At 41.2% G+C, this 17,437-nt stretch overlaps 1 protein-coding gene across 2 annotated transcripts in view; it reads left to right on the plus strand.

Annotated features, from left to right (window-relative positions):
- LOC136877394 (ABC transporter G family member 23) overlaps positions 1-17,437 on the plus strand; it is a 245,551-nt gene that overhangs the window by 203,238 nt on the left and 24,876 nt on the right. For both annotated transcript variants that reach the window (XM_067151398.2, XM_068228629.1), the window contains 3 exons: positions 119-326; positions 3,346-3,523; positions 11,609-11,724. In XM_067151398.2, the coding sequence (XP_067007499.1) occupies positions 119-326; positions 3,346-3,523; positions 11,609-11,724 (502 nt within the window). The remainder of the gene's footprint in view (positions 1-118; positions 327-3,345; positions 3,524-11,608; positions 11,725-17,437) is intronic.

Raw genomic sequence — 17,437 nt, forward strand, 5'->3', positions numbered from 1 at the left:
AGCACGCCACTGTTTTAATCTCATTAATTCCACCTTTCTACCCTGCTGCTGCACATACCGTAAGCCGCTTGAAGGAGTGTCCGTGCAGGCTGAGTATTGTGTGTTGTATAATCTCCAGGGTGATGTTGTTCGTGTTCGGTCTACCCATCCTCGAGACGGCGCTCTACTGCTGGTCCATTGGTCGAGACCCGGCTGGTTTGCACATAGGAATAGTGAACAAAGAGATGAACGACACGACGCAGGACTGTATGGACACGATGGGCTGCAATCTTGATCTTCTCAGCTGTCGATACATACAACATTTAAGGACGCAGCCGATAAAAATTGTAAGTGTATTTGTTGTGAATAAGGAGTGAGTGTAAAGAATATTTGTCTTATTGTCCATTACTACTCTCTTTTTTGAGGTAGCTTTAGAGGTTCAGAAAATCATTGAATCATTTATTAGGCATTAAACAGCAAGTGCAATAGCCTCTATAATAATACATTAATATATATAGACACACATATATTCTCCACATAAACTAAACAAGCTTACTCCTATAATAAAACTGTATACACCTCATAATAACTTACATGCTAATGGATACACTTCTCTATCAAAATAAATGTATGCTCTGTAAAAACTACACAATTATATTCAAGAAAATTGACAGATACTTTAGTAACAACAAATTAATCATAATATTGTAAAGAAAAAGTCCATCGGCGGTGCAGTGATGCTGTTGTCCATCCACGATCTCAATCAGTCTATCTCGGCTTTGAATCCTGGTGATGTCTGGCAGAGGACTCTCATCCATTTCAATGCGTCGTGGCCATTCAAATGAAATCAGAACAACAACAAAAACATTTTAAATATATCGTCCATGAATCCAGTTATACATAGCGCATTTAAGTAACTGCATTGTATTTAAGCAAATGCGGCGGAAGACTATTACCCCTTCTGAAGATATAGAAACCTATAATCGTTATTCTAAGTTCGTGTAGACCGCTCCAGTCTTCTTCACTGCAAATTAGAGGATATATTGCATGTGTATGGTAGTTATATGGAGGAAAGATTATAATTAGTTATTCAATATCTACGTAGTTTCTTTAACAAGGCAGGGCAGTAGGTGTGCATGAAGAATAATTTAAAAGAAATGAGGAGAATTTTAAGAGCAACTGTTGACGTATTTCCATATTAACTAATTTTATTTTCCCAAAATAAGGTTAAAGTTAGAAGTTGCTATAACACCACATTGAAAACATACAGCTTCAAAAACCACCAACCAGTAGCCGCTCACCTTTGACAGTCCAAAGACAGCTGTAAACTACGGCATAGGTAAAATTCAGAAGGTCGCCCTTTTTATATCCGACGTATTTCAAGGGTACTCACCTTTCCGGATATTCACCGCCACCACCGGTAATATTCTGTTAGACTATCGCCCGATATTGAAGTTCCTATTGAATCAAACTCCGGCGGAGAACAGTCATGGGAATTCTGTCCCATTCCTCCCTGCAAGCTTTCTACAGATCACCCACGGTGCACGGACGGCGATGTTGGAGATAAAGTCCAAATGCGCAGAAATTCACTGGACTGGCATCAGGGCTCTTCACAAGAATGTTTTAAAATATTTAGTCCTACACAAATTCCTGACACCCGGAGCACGACTTGTGTCTGAGTTTTATGAAAGGTGCTACCCATAGGGCCGATTGCAGAAACGGCATTTAGACGATGTCTACGGTTAAACAATGCCTAAGTATGGCTGCCGCATTGCAGAGACGTTATTTATCACTTAGACACTGTCTAAAACCGATGTTCAACCGGTCATGTTTAAACACTGCCGAGAGCACTGTTTAACCTCAAATGACAGGAGTGAATCACAATCAGAGGTTATGTACCGTGAAATATGTAATTTGTATTATCATGTTGAGACGATTCCGGGAAGAAAGGTTAGTCCGACGGCCTCTATGTGGGTCGCCCGCTGCTAAATCGCAGCAATTCGTTTAACATGCACGGGGCGATAATCATAAAATAAGGTTTCGCTTTACGAGAGACTTGTTTCTTGAGACTGGCAAAGTGACAGTCCGGTAACTGTCAACTTGAATACAATTCTTGGCAATTGATATATTTTATTATATACATGGGGTAATTTCCATGGAATTATAGGTCACTTCGACTACATACATATCAGAATTACGTGTCCCGATCGTCTGAGGGCTGTCACATACATCAACCGGGAGAGACTCACTTATATTTACTGCCAAGTAAACACACATAATAGTGAAAACTAAAAAGTAGGTTGTATGGGATTTATATATATATATATATATATATATAATCGCATAGGTTTTCGGCAACTGTCAGATAGGAAAAGGCAAGTGGTGGTGATTATCGTTTAAAGAGGACTGGGGAAGAAGAGCCGTGGCCATAATAACAGCCCTAGTATTTGCCTGGTGTAAAAATAGGGAAACTACGGAAAACAATCTTCACGGCTGCCGATGATGCGTTTCGAATCTACGATCTCCAGAATGCAAGCTACATCTATATGACTCGTACAACACACTCGGTTACACATTACTATTGCTTCATCTTCTCTTCGTCGAAGCTGCTGTGTTTATGAGTAAATTACACTCACTGTAACAACGCTATAATGAAAGCTACACTTCCCCGTACGGTGGCGTGTCGCTTTAGTGTCGATAATATTATGAGATTTAATTTCCACCGAAAGCGATACTCTTATCTGTGGGCAAGTCATGCTCAGCCATATTTGAGTAATGTATAGGAGGACAAACAGCTGACTGGCGTTCGACGCGCGCACCGACGAATTTCATTGGTTGCGACAAGCAAAGAGTTGCATGAAAGATACTTCTGTCTCAATTTTCAAACCAAAATTGAAACTTTAAGGGATGTCTAGTTAAACATCGACTGAACATTGTTTATGCAATGGAAGATCGTGAATGATTTAGACGTTGTTTAGGTAGACGATGTCTAAGACTTAAAACTAGTCATCGTTTCTGCAAACGGCCCATAGGGTTCAATGAAGAAAGCAATGGACAACTACCACACTACTCATCTTGCCTAGTTCGTTACCATCGATTTTTGCGATTTCCCATAGCCACATAATCTCTGGTGGTGCTAAGAATACTACCAGCCTCTGGACACGTTTGTCTCTAGCGTAAAAAAAGTGAGCGTTTGGTATCATTAGCTGTATTCTAAAAAAAAAAAATCACTTGGCTCATTTTAACATTAGACCATCCATACACTATTTTACTGAAATGTTTTCAGTGCTCTGGGAGTCGTTTCCTTCTTTTCATTCACAATAATTCTCCACGTTGTGTAGTCATTGATGAAATATTACTTTCTAGGACAAGTATGGTGAGGAAGAAGAGGCTTTCGAAGCAGTTCGAAGAGGCTATGCTTGGGCGAGTATGACCTTCGAAGGAAACTACTCCGAGTCTCTGGTCAGACGCATGGAAGACGGCAGAAGTGCAGACCCGTTTACTGTGGACTTCGCAGAGGTGCGGGTCACCATGGATATGTCTAGTAAGTATTAAGAACCGTCACAGCAGACATAGTCTAATGCCAGTATTAGTGACCACATTCTGAAGGATCGACACATTATAGACAACTTTTATTTTTGTCAAGTTGTTGCGATATGCCAAACCTTCTGTATTGCAATCTAACTTGAGTTTCTAACTGCATGGGTAGTTCTCAACCGGCATTCCAGAGAAGCAGATTATGGGAAAAGAGTACAATATTATCTTCATTCCGGTAATGTATAGCCTATATGGCGTTAAGGGGGCAATCTGGATTTTCACGAAACCTTGTGGGAAAGTCGCCTAAATAAAAGAAGTTATATCACGAAAATTTCTTTCATATACAATTAACAGTTTTTCAAAAAAACATTGTTCGAAAATATTTTTGAAATTCTTCATTCCACTCTTTCATTAAATTTAATTGAGATGTTAATGAAAATTTGGAATTAGGTAAATACTACTTCTTCAAAAAGCACTGTTTATTGATTTTTCTGTTTTGATTTTATTTATTATTTATTTATTATTTATTTTTATTATTCATTTTTATTTATTATTTATTTATTAATTTTTTATATAAAGAGATAAATTGCAGTAAAGTTTGTGTAATTGTTATGTTCTAAAATTTTGGATTTAAAGATCCCTATTACTTGAAAAAATTCTCCAATCAGAAATTCCATACACAGGTTTCCTAATAGAGCTGTGATGCATATACCATACAAATGTTGTTACATTTGGCAGAATATTTTGGGAGGAAGTGGGAATAATGTATAAAATTATAATTGTCGGGAAAATTAAAGCAGAGCAGACACCACCCATATTTCTGCTGTGTGCAGACTGGCAAACAAAGCATTATTAAATTGATAAATTGTTTGAATTCAACGGAATAACTTCGTGAGAAGAAAGAAGAAACTCGCTTTCAATTTTAGCCATAAATAGGTTTTCTCCAAAATGACCAAAATATAGTTTTTGTCTCCAGACTGTCCCCTTAAGTTCAGTGGGATCCGTTGCCAACGCAACTGAGTGTAACTGGGTGTGCTAGCCTATCCACCTCGCTGCGAAGACAGCTTTGCCATGCACTGTAATTTCACACAGTATTTATTTTAAAAAGGGAGGAGAGATAAATAATAGTTTTATTGGAGATTCTCTGGCTTATGCCTTACACTGAAAGATTAGAATTTTTAATGAGAAATTTGAGTTTTTCATTTCTTACACAAAAGCTCTATTCGAGATGGAATTGAAGACACACACACATTTCCTGTTCAACGGACGAAAGTCTCTCACATTACTTTCTTCTACTCTTGTTTCACTATTCAGTGCTTTCACAACTCTAGGGATCGGTTCGTTCTAACTTTTGTTAGATTCTGCCACTCTCTCATCTTCAACTTTTCTTCTCTTAAATGGAAGCTTATCCGTACTGAATTTCAATTCTTAGAAAGTCAAAATTAGCACACTAATGCATGTGACACCTGTCGAATTAACGATCTCAAAATACTTTAGAACACGGACGAAACGCTGCCACGACGGCATTCACACAAATAACTGTCTGCTGAAGGCAAGCTACGCCCGAGCATGACAGTCTCATTGTTGTTATGCCACGTTTAGATGGCGCATCTTTTCTTGCTACTAGAGGGGCAGATTATGCCTTTGCTGGCAGGACCTAGTGTTTACAGTGCACTACATCTTCTGGTATAGGCTAGAGCAATTTTTTTACTTTCATTGATCTGCCTCTGCCTTATCCTTGGCTTTGACGATATGAAAGTGACTGAGGTATGAGCGATGCTAGTAATACCATTCCTTATGCAAACAGTCCCTGCTATGAATGGTGTGAAAATGTTGCCCATAGGATCAGTAGGTGCATGCACATCAGTGGGCTTGGAAGACTGGTATGTAATCGCAACTCCTGGCTCGGTGAGGAAAGCAACGGGAAACTACCTCACTCCACATTTCCCTAGTACGCCTCTTCAGTGATACCTAGGACATCTATGACAAATGATGGCAGAGCTGTTGAGGATCCAACTAGCCTTAGGGCTGTAGACTGAACATATATACAGAGGCAGATTAAAACATGCATCAATCTTGTGCGCATGGCTAGGCGCAAGTAGTTGCAAGTGCTAATAATATTGAATGGGGACTTCCATGCTTAATTTTGTGCGACACGTGCTTCGTTTGTGATTTGAGGTATAAATTTACATTCGACATTTATTTTACTTTTAGATATGGAGATTGATATTTTAAACATACATATACATAAGAGTGTTTAGTTTCAGAGCTACGTAGTTGCACTAACGCGCCGCAGCAGCGCGCTGTGTGTCGCAAACATGGGCACAGCGGAGAAAGGGACAGACACTGCCCACACGTCTGTTAGGCAGGTCGCTGTGGTGTCTTGTCTAGTATTGTGTGAATAGCGGCCAAATGCAATGGCGCGTCAACTGGACGTTCACTCCAAATATGAGGTGCGTGCGACAATCCGATTCCTATGGGCCAAATGGAAGAATTGCACGGACATTCATCGTGAAATTAGTGCTGTGTATGGGGAGCGGGCCATTTCCCGGCAAGGTATTGTAAAGTGGTGTCAGCAATTCGAAGCCGGACGCACAGATATCACGGACAACCATCGCGAAGGCAGGCTCGCAACGTCCAGGACCCGTGCAAACGTAAACAGTTTGAATGCGACCATTAGACAGAACCGGCGCATTAAACTGAGAGAAGTCGCGACGCAGCTGAACATGTCGTATGGCAGTGTGTTCGCCATTGTTCACGAGGACCTTGGATATCGTAAGCTGTGTCAAAGATGGGTCCCACGTCTTCTCACCGATCAGCACAAGGGACAACGTTTCCAATCCTCCCTGGCATTTTTGCAACGCTATGCCGCAGACGGCAACGGGTTTCAGCGACGAATCCTCACAGGCGACGAAACGTGGGTAAGGTTATGGCGACAGTGTTCTTTGACATGGAGGTTTTGCTGCAGGAGGAATTCATGCCGAAAGGAACGACGATCAACGCGGCGTCGTATTGTCAAACGTTGCACCGGTTGCGGGAAGCGATTAAAGAGAAGCGCCGGTGTGATTTTGTTGCACGATAACGCAACACCTCACAAGGCCCGCCAAACGAGAGAACTGCTGCAGCGTTTCAAGTGGGAGGTCTGGCAACATCCACCCTACAGTTCCGACCTAGCGCCATGTGACTTTCATCTGTTCGGTAAGCTCAAGACGGAGCTCGGTGGTCGACGTTTCCAGACCGATGAGGAGGCGAAGGCCGCTGTCTCCGAGTGGTTGCAGAACGCTGGAGGAAATTTTTATGCATCCGGCATCGACAAGCTTGGTTGTGTGTTCGCAGAAATGTTTGGAGTCTCTTGGAAACTATGTGGAAAAGTTACGTTATTAGTGTATGTCGTTATAGTCGTGTTGCTGTTGTATAGGTGGTGTAATAAATGGCCATTACTGGGAAGTGCAACTTATCTTCTGATCTGCCCTCGTATTTTAAATGTTCAAATATTATTGTATTTAGAGTAATTATAATTACGCATTTGGGGTAGTTTTGGTGATGATTGTGATGATTATTACGATGATTATGCTTGTTTAAATGGGCCTAACATCTAGGTCATTGACAACAAGGGTTAGTTTAAGTTATTGTTTTGCTGTTTATTATAATTGTATTATTAATAATGTTGTGGTTTTACTTCCCACTAACTACTTTTACGGTTTTCGGGGACGCCGATATGCCGGAATTTAGTCCCGCAGGAGTTCTTTTACGTGCTAGTAAATCTATGGACAAAGGCTGGAGTATTTGAGCACCTTCAAATACCGCCGGAGTGAGCCAGGATCGAACTGACTAAGTTGACGCCTTAGAGTAGCACAGTAGACTTTAGCATTTATGGTGGTGTTTATAGGCGGGGATTTAGTAAGAATCATCTAAAGTCTCAGAAAACTGATGCTGTCAATTTCTGCGATGACACAGTTTGATTTTACAAGACTCTTCTTTTTCTTCTAATTTTAATAGTGTCCCTCAAGAGACTACAGTTTCCTCTTGGAGGATTTATGTAAAACATGTGCTTCCTCTCTCGAATGATGCGATCAACATTTTGTTTCAGTTCACCCTCTATGATAGAGGGGCAACCCGATCTCTCCGCGTCATGAACGTTTGTTCCCCCTCTGTAGACTGTGTGCACCACCTCGTAACATTGACATCGTTCATAATACTTTCTCCATGAATGTAAATAGGTCTAATGTTTTATTTCAAAAACAAATTACTGATCGAACTTCACAGTCGGCGGGATTATTCATTTTCAAGATCTCTGTATTCGTGAGTTGAGTATGAGCTCACGCAAGACCGGCTGCAACAACCCAGATGCGCAGTTAGTATGCACAAAGGATGTTCTTTCTTTCACAAATCACCCACTTTCCCAAAGCCTCCTTATCTGAAGTTGGCAAACACGTGGTCTTCATTTTGATCCCGTCATTGCTATATTTAACTGTAGAGAGCACTTTTCTTTTATATATATATGTGTACATATTTCCCGACCAACATCTCTTTACTCTTATTCTGTTACAGTCCTAACGCTCTCAGTTTTTCGAATTATATAGGGTCTTGTCTCTTATTCTTACACACTTGCAGTTTTCGACCCTGCAGCTTGTAAAATCACACATTCCCATTCTGAGCGTTCTTTGGGCAGAATGACAAAAATGATTGAGTCCTAGCTTTCTGACTTTATTGTTCTTGACCTACTTTTATTGAAAAACGGTATAATCTGTTTTATCTACTTGTGATTAAATAATAAATAAATAACATCCACAATACCGGTATTTACACATTCTGTAAGATTAAGAATATGTGACAATATTTGGGCTTTCATAACTGCTGTATGTTCAACCATGATTGCAAGTTACTGTTTAGTCATTCTTCTCTTTAGATTTACTCCTGATAGACGAATTTTTGTTGACAAAAGCAGAACCAGAGACGTTTATGAACATGTAGGCCTACTAACAAATTCGAAAGTTGTGAACCGAGATGATTTATTTGAAAGTAATTATACAAAGCTATCTTCAGCTCATACAAATAGATGAGAATATTGTAAACAACTAGAAAATCAGCTGGAATTGATAAGATTTATGGGGGTATACTAAATACAATGGGGTGGGATATAGTACCATATCTGAAGTACTTATTTGATTATTTGCATGAAGGAGCTATACCAAATCAATGGAGAGTTTCTATAGTAGCGCCTGTGTATAAAAAAAAGGGTGATAGACATAAAGCTGAAAATTACAGGTCAGTCAGTCAGTTTGGCATGCATTGCATGTAATCTTTGGGAAACCATTCTTTCGGATTATATTAGACATGTTTGCGAAATTAATAACTGGGTCGATAGAAGACAGTTCGAGTTTAGGAAATGTTATTCCACTGAAGCTCAACTTGTGGGATTCCAGCAATATGTAGCAGATATCTTGGATTCAGGAGGACAAATGGACTGTAACGTGATTGACCTGTCTAAGGCATTTGATAGGGTGGATCATGGGTGACTACTGGCAAAAATGTGTGAAACTGGACTAAACAAGGGAGACTGTAGGGGTGGATACAGTACATATCTGGGAAACAGAACTCAGAGAATTAGAGTAGGCGAAGCTTTATCTGACCCTGTAATAATTAAGGGGGTACGGAATGCCTTATGCTTCCAATGATAAAATCGGCTGTTTATATTGTACTTTTTCTCCAAAACCACTGAAGGTAGACACTTCAACTTTTTACAGCTTATAGCTGAATATCTTGGTCTTCTACTGAAACAAGCATAAATTTTATAAGGACCTACTTAAGGAAGATATTATTTTTTATTTTGAAACTAGATATTTTTGGTATTTTCAGAATATATTTTTGCTTATAAAATTTGTAATACATAGGCAAATCAAAAACTGTTGTTTCAGCAGTGGAAGGAGGTATTTATAAGTATGTCATACAAATTTCAAGTTCATATAAACAAAACTGGCTGAGAAAATGCACCTTAAGTATTAAAAAAAGTAAAATTATGGGAAACGGGCTTCAAAGTTAACACATCAATGCATGCCAGGTCCGTAGCTTGGATTATCTGGTTCTTCTTCAAATTCCTCTTGTAGTCTCTTCTTGGCACCTCTCCTGTTCTTTCTGGCTTGAAGGGCTATATTTTTAATGGCATTTTCAGCAGATCTTAGTCTTACCAGGTCACTACGCAACATTGCATCAATAGTTCGATACCCAACATTCAACCCTAACACTTGCAGAACTTTGCACTTTGTGATGTTTCCCTGGTTAAAACTTAAAACAGCATCATATATACCAAAATGAAGCGTGCTCAAATCCACAAACACTGTTTTGGGTAGGCGGTTCCAGATGACACTATTGACACATTCATTTGGGTTTTGTGTCCTACCGTGCAGATATTTTTTTCAGGAGATTATTGTCAGAAAGATCCCTGAAAATTGGTTTGATTTCATCCATAATGGCTGGTGGCAAACTATGAGGATGGTTACATTTCTCCTCTGTTACTTTGCTCCTGTTATATTTGCACCAGCTGTCTGTCCCTGAAGGACACAAGCCATGTACAGGATTTTCATTACTTGAATAAATGTGGAAATATGACGCCCTCACAGCTTTCCTCATTGCTTCCACATTATCAGTATTTTGTCTGATTGCCAGACCATAGTAATTCTGGAGAGTATCAATGACTGAATCAGTCAATCTGTTCTTACCCTCTAATGTTCTACCATCACGAAGTTTCTTTCCCTTCATCTCGATTTTAGTCGTCTCAATCTTGTCCCCATACGTTTCTGAATGTGACCAACACATGCCAATTTGGTTATATTTAGATCATTTCCATAAGGTTTAGATTCCTGAACCACTTTGAAAACCTTAGTCACCATCCCCTAAGTACTATAAATACCTAGCATTGTACTACTGAATAGTACGTTCGTCAAATGACTTGCAAGAGACTGTCATGTCTACTCACAGCAGAAATCTAGCGTGCATCATCATATAAATTATTTTAAAAAGCACACTAGTAGTTATCATATCATAATTCATACACCATTTTAAAGAGGACATTTGACTTATTAAGAAATAACAATAATATAAAAATGACAAATTTTTGGCAAAACACCCATTCTGTATCCTCACGTAGTATTATTGTTGCTGCTTGCTCTGTACGTGGCTGTCAGCTTGCATTCGGGAGATAGTGGGTTCGAACTTCAATTCGGCAGCCGTGAAGATGTCTTTTTGTAGTTTGCCATTTGCACATCAGGCTGTAGTCAGCCTTAATCAAGGCCACGGTCGCTTTCTTCCCAGACCTAGCTCTTTCCTGTCCCATCGTCGCCATAAAACCTGTCTATATCGGGTGACTTAAAACACAGTAAAAAATCAAATCACTGACACGATTGGCCGAAGCAACTGTCTTATTGCTTCTTTGTTCTACCGGGCGAATAAAGAAGGAAGTGAAAAGTGTCCAGGCAGATGAGACCTCGTCATTTTCAACACTTCATAAGGTTAGGCCCAGAAAATCCTGGAAGGCCCCTTTAGACAATTTTAATGAGAAAGTCGTTCGCCGCGTGCTAAATAATTTCTACGTTACGGAGAAAAGAATTCGCATTTTAAAGAAAATTCATGCATAATCACAGACTTTAATAAATTTCGAAGGAAGTATAAATACACTCCGTAACATTCTTCGCATTGTGGGATTCAGGGGGAAGTTTAAAAAGTGGATCAGGGAGGGATTAATACCTAATGTGCTACCTCATAATGTCCTCGTTCACCGCAACAAGCAGCCAACTCGAGCTCCCACATCGAAGTCTACGAGGAGAGAATTGATGTCCTGGTTAACAAGGAAAGGAATTCCCTTTCACGAGGATGTGTTTAAACCCCAGCTATATTCAGTAATTAATATGAACAAAATCACAGTATTTTAGCCCAACATGGTCATCCTCGTTTATACTCGCCTGTCACCACGACCTTGTCGCCTTCCACAGCGTTGCTCTCCCCTTACGTGCTATTCCCCTCATGCGCATGTGAACATTGGGCTGTATGGAATGTTTAACTCCTTAATACAGGTAATGCTTGTTTTTTCCTCCAGATCAGCACATCGGCCAGATGCTAAAGAAGTACATGCTACTGTCCTACCTAGACTTCGCTCGGGATATTCTCCAATCCTGCAACTACTCTACCAGGGCAGCCGGAGTTCCCATTCGAGTAAGTATCGTCTATTTCCTCTTCCCTATCCTCTCCTTAATATGGATCTGCACTACACGTGGAGTCTGATGCCCTTCCTAACACAAATCTTTCTTCTTTTCTTTTTGCTAGTGGCTTTACGTCGCACCGACACAGATAGGTCTGATGATGCTTGTTGTTTAAAGGGTCCTAACATCTAGGTCATCGGCCCACAGATAGGTCTTACGGCGACGATGGGTTAGGAAAGGCCTGGGAGTTGGAAGGAAGCGACCGTGGCCTTAATTAAGGTATAGCCCCAGCATTTGCCTGATGTGAAAATGGGAAACCACGGTAAACCATTTTCAGGGCTGCGGACAGTGGGATTCGAACCCACTACTATCTCCCGGATGCAAGCTCAAAGCCGCGCGCCTCTAACTGCACGGCCAACTCGCCCGGTAATCGTTCTTCTGTGGTGTTTGGTAGCCTGCTACATTTAATGGAAATGGAGAGAAACACAAATATCCAGTTCCACGACCCTTAGGGTCTCTAATTCCAGCCTGGTCGGGAATCGAACCCGGATCTCCTGTCCACTCAGTCAAAAAAATGGACACGGCTGAGTGTCGTCTGTTAAAATTAACCATTATCAGGAAGGATAAAACTGTCTGTCATCAAATGGTGTCTATATGGGCATTTATTATCCTAACGATCCAGAAGACACGAACAATTTATTCTGCAGCGGAGTCAAAATTTGGAGGTCAAAATTCAAGGAATGATACCCAACATTTCTTTTGAAATATTGCTCTAGCGTAACAATCCCCCTACATCTGTGGCACATGAACTGTCTTGCCAAGATGACTGCTGCCCAGATTGGTGTGACAACATCCTCAACCGTATTGCTTGGCTCCCCTGACAGCGTCCACGACCTGTCACATGAGACAGCTCGCGGCGAGGCTGAATAAACCGCGGCGCACAACACGGTCCTCGAACGAGCCGGCAACGGGCAGACAAAGTAGCTTCCAAGGACGCTGGCCACTACGAGAGGGTTGTGGCAGCAAAACGGCTGCTGGTGACATACACTACACGAACAGAACACTATAACCTTGAAATAAAAATTCTTACGTGAAATTCAAAGCAAAATGTTCGTTCACATTTTAAAACAACAACAATAATAATAATAAAAGTAATAATAATAATAATAATAATAATAATAATATCCAGCGAGTTGACCGTGCGATTAGGGTCTCGTAGCTGTGAGCTTGCGTTCGGGAGATAGTGGGCTCGTATCCCACTGTCGTCAGCCCTGAAGATGATGTTCAGTGGTTTTCCATTTTCACACCAGGCAAATGCTGGGGCTGTACCTCAAGGCCCAGACTGCTACCTTCCCAATCCTAGCCCTTTCCCATCCCTCCGTCGCTGAAGACCTTCGATGTGTTAGCGTGACGTTAAACAAGTAGGGGATAAATAAATAAATAAATAAATAAATAAATAAATGAACTCATGGCCTCGCCTGCAGTGTGAAGATACTTTAATTTGACTCGCCTGCGCATCAGTTTTGATGTTCTCTTTTACTGTACCACAGGGCAGAATAAATCATATCCCTCTTCGGCAATCTATGGTTGAGTTTTTTAATTCACTTTGTTGGGTAAATACAATATATGTCACCCGAGATCCTCTGCTTGCCGACATCATACTACACGGAGTGTCGAATGAACATTTTTCCGCCTATCAAAAATCCGGTTCCCTCCGCCGGATTTGAACCCGCGAGCTTAGGGTCCAGAGGTCCATGCTCTCTACCACTGACCCATATAATGGAATTACGCAGAAACTGTAATAACATCATTATTGTCGAAATGTCCTCCTCAAAATAATTACGAATGCGTACAAAGAACAGAAACAATTCATATTTTTGGGAGTAGCTAAGTAAGACAGTTGGTTAGGTGAATAACATACATCGTCAAGAACTACCACAGATTCCAGGACCTGGAACGAGCATGCCATAGTACTAAGCTATAAGTAAGGTCTACATAACTAGTCTCAAATAGAAACATAGCCTACTTCTTGGAGAGAGACACGCCCACGTATTTTAAAGTAATAACACCAGAAATATCAAAGATGAAGAAGTCCTGCTCATAGGCTGAATGGTCAGCGGCTATGCTTTCGGTTCAGAGGAACCCTGGTTCGACTCTCAGCGGGAACGGGGATTTTGACGGCTTCTGGTTAATTCCTCTGACTCGGGGACTGGGTGTATGTGTTTATCACAATACATACACGAAACAAAACACACCACACAATCAATGTCCACAGAAACGCGCAATAGTAAATGCATCGCTTCTTTAGGATTAGCGACAGGAAGGACATCCGGCCGTAAACAATGCCAAGTCCATGTTAGTAATACAATTTGAACCCGCGTCCCCAAAGCAGCAAAACAAAATAATCAATTCCCATTTAAGAAAACTGCTTCCAAAACTCTACAAGCTAATAACTTTAGTACCGAGATCATGCAAAGTAAATTACAGTATGTTCCTACCTTGTTATGTGCTTTATCATGTGAATAACTACAGCGACCACCAATCAAGAGTTTACGGCAAACTTAAGCGAGGCGTACATAGCGAGCTGACGGGAAAGACAGGCTGTATTCTCCCCGAACCGCACCGGTCCTTCCCCCTGAATACAGCTGCTGTTCTCTTCAACAGGCAGGGATTAGGAAACAGCCCCATTATCATAATAACAATTAGGAGGTAAATGGAAAGCAGGCCATGGTTTTCCTCTCCTTACCTTAATATCATAGCAGCGGCTGAAAATTATTTCCACTTTCCTATGTGCAGACCTGGCTTCTTGGACGGAAATTCTGAGACATGCATCGCAATTCGTCTTCTGTTATTTCACCTGTCACTTTCCTAATTTTTTTCTAGGGTCTCAGGTGTACACGGATTGTTCCGATAGACTTTCTGTTTCAAATTCCCCACAAATAGGTCACACATACTGAGGAGAATGAGCTGGCCATAATCCTGTACTAATTAATCTTTCACCAAGTACACTATGATTGCAGCCACAGAATTACTGTAAGTGCAGTGTGGGTCGTCTCCCTGAAAGTGTGCTTTCTCTTTCTTCCTCAGTCAACATCTCAAAGTGGAATGAAGGAATGCGGAAGAGTGTCCAGCTATCGCTCGGAGGTCGGTGTTTTATAAAGAAAGATATGGGTTCAGTTATTCTTCCGCCACTAACTGCATACCAAACACCCACTTCCATATGTAGTACTGTACCTCGTGTACCACGTCGGGATTTTTAGAGTCCCAGTGTCCAGTGTTCTGAAAGTCAATGTACCCAGTGAGGCGATACCAAGCTTTGTCAGACACGATCAAAACCGAAGGATTTAAATTTTCGTCATGAACAAATTGTAGCACCCACCAGCAGAGGCTGACACGAGCGGCAGGATCTGCAACATTTAAATTGCGCACCAAGGAAACATTATAGGGAAAACATTTCGGAATATTAAGTCTGCTTAGCACTGAGGTGGGTGATTATACCACACTCCGAGGCTAAAATGTTATCTCTTTACGAGGGGTAACCTAAAGAATTTTTTTTGCTAGTGGCTTTACGTCGCAACGACACAGATAAGTCTTACGGCGACGATGGTATAGGAAAGGCCTAGGAGTGGGAAGGAAACGGCCGTGGCCTTAATTGAGGTACAGCTCCATCATTTTTCTGATGTGAAAATGGGAAACCATGGAAAACCATCTTCAGGGCTGTCGACAGTGGAATTCAAACCCACTATCTCCCGGATGCAAGCTCACAGCCGCACGCCCCTAACCGCACGGCCAACTCACCCGATAACGTAAAGCCTGACTCCCAGTTTGTCAGTTAAGACCCTCTTTGTTTTAGCATGCGTTTTTCTGTTTAAGACTGGTCTAGTTACGCGCCACGTTTTAGATAAAGCATCGGCGTGTTATTTGATGGTATAGAACTTCCGAAAATGGTTTGCAACACTTCCGCATACATCTATCAAAGTTTTTTGAAAGCTACTTTTTAAACAATAGGCACTCGTTGCTCAATGGTGTACTTAACCATGGTGGTTAAGTATTACCGTGCACTTTATAATGATAGTCATGGGTCTCACTAGCACAAGTACAGAGGTCTACTAAAAACCGAGCCTTGCGCGACAGAGGATGAGACAAAGAAGTCAGGTAGTTCTTGCTCGCCCCTTGAGTGGGGAACTAAAGTCTGCCCTTCCTGTCAGCTCGTTATGAGCGCCTCGCTTGAGTTTGCTATCATCTCTTGTTTGATGGGCACTGTATTTTAAGTTCTCCAGTCTGTCCTAAACTAATGCAAGATAACAAATTCTAGAAAATGCCTGTAAAATAAAACATTTAATGAAAAACAACATTTTGTCATTAATTGTGTTTCTTTTGCAGATATTTTTGTCTCAGTACACTCCTCGTCATAAACACATACCACACCACACATCACATCACCGTACCAACCACCAGAAAAAAGCGCAATAGTGAATACATCCCTAAACATAAAAGAATAGAAAAGCAAAGTCACCTCCGTACAGGCCATGAAGGTCCTTGGAGGAGTGGAAGGTAAAGGCTTCCACCATTGTTAACCTCGGCACGTGATGGGGTAGAGTAATTGGCTCTACGCCCGGCCGCCTTTGCCCCCAGGAATTAACCGGGTACTCATTTTTGGTGTAGGCTGAGTGAACCTCAGGGCCATATGCACCTCCGGAAGTGGAAATCACGTTTCTTAAATTTTACGATTTCCTGACGGGGATTCGAACCCACGCCCTTCCGGGCGAACCGAGTACGCCTTTACCGCCTCGGCCAGACAGCCCCAAACATAAAAGAATGTTGTTATTAATTAATTAAATACTTTCTTTTCGGCGTATTTTCCAGCATTTTTTAATCTTTCATTAGTTTCTACAGGCTGAAAAACGTAAATGTTATATATTAACAAAGTCGAAACTGGACGGAAAATGGCTTTCACTTCAGCAAAGTAGGCCTACCTGTTTTCTCATACTATTGTCGCCATGATCCAGTGTATCTAATGTACAGGGTCTCACGTATAAACTCAGACCCAACGCATGGTGTTTACACTCTGCGCTACAGCAGCTGCCTGAGCGGCCGCCCTGCTTTAAGTGTGTATACAATCTTACCTTATAAAAGATGCTGGATGTGTCGTCCTTCCTCGGTTGTACCGACATTGTATCTGCTAACCACACTCTGGCTGACGCGAGTAAGTTCTGCCACTGTAATGTTTCTGATTTCATTCCTAATGTTTTCTTTCAGTTCTTCCGATATTGAGAATTTGTTCGATACTTTTTTTGTTACAGTTTACCAACAAGTAAAAATCATACCCTCTTATAGGGGGAAAAGACCAGCATTGATCACTCTGTCTGCAAACACTTCCGAGATTGTAAGAAGAGAATCTTCTGCTCTATGAGCAGGGGCTGAATCTTCTTGAAACCACCCACGCGACTTTTCTTCTTCCTCTAACTGACGGAAAAACGGCGTCAACATGTCATGTTGGTACCTCTGCATTTACTACCGTCTCGAAAAAGATAGGCCCACTTATTCGCCTTGCACTAACAGCACACCAAACTCCAATCTTCCTAACATAACGAGGGACTTCATAAACACCACTGGGATTTTCTGCACACCAATAGCGAGAGTTATGACTGTTCACACGACCATTAAGATGAAACCAGAACTTTTACGTAAGAAAATACGGTGTTGTAATGATAACTATCTCACTA

This window comes from Anabrus simplex, chromosome 7 (assembly GCF_040414725.1).
Source record: "Anabrus simplex isolate iqAnaSimp1 chromosome 7, ASM4041472v1, whole genome shotgun sequence".
NCBI lineage: Eukaryota > Metazoa > Arthropoda > Insecta > Orthoptera > Tettigoniidae > Anabrus > Anabrus simplex.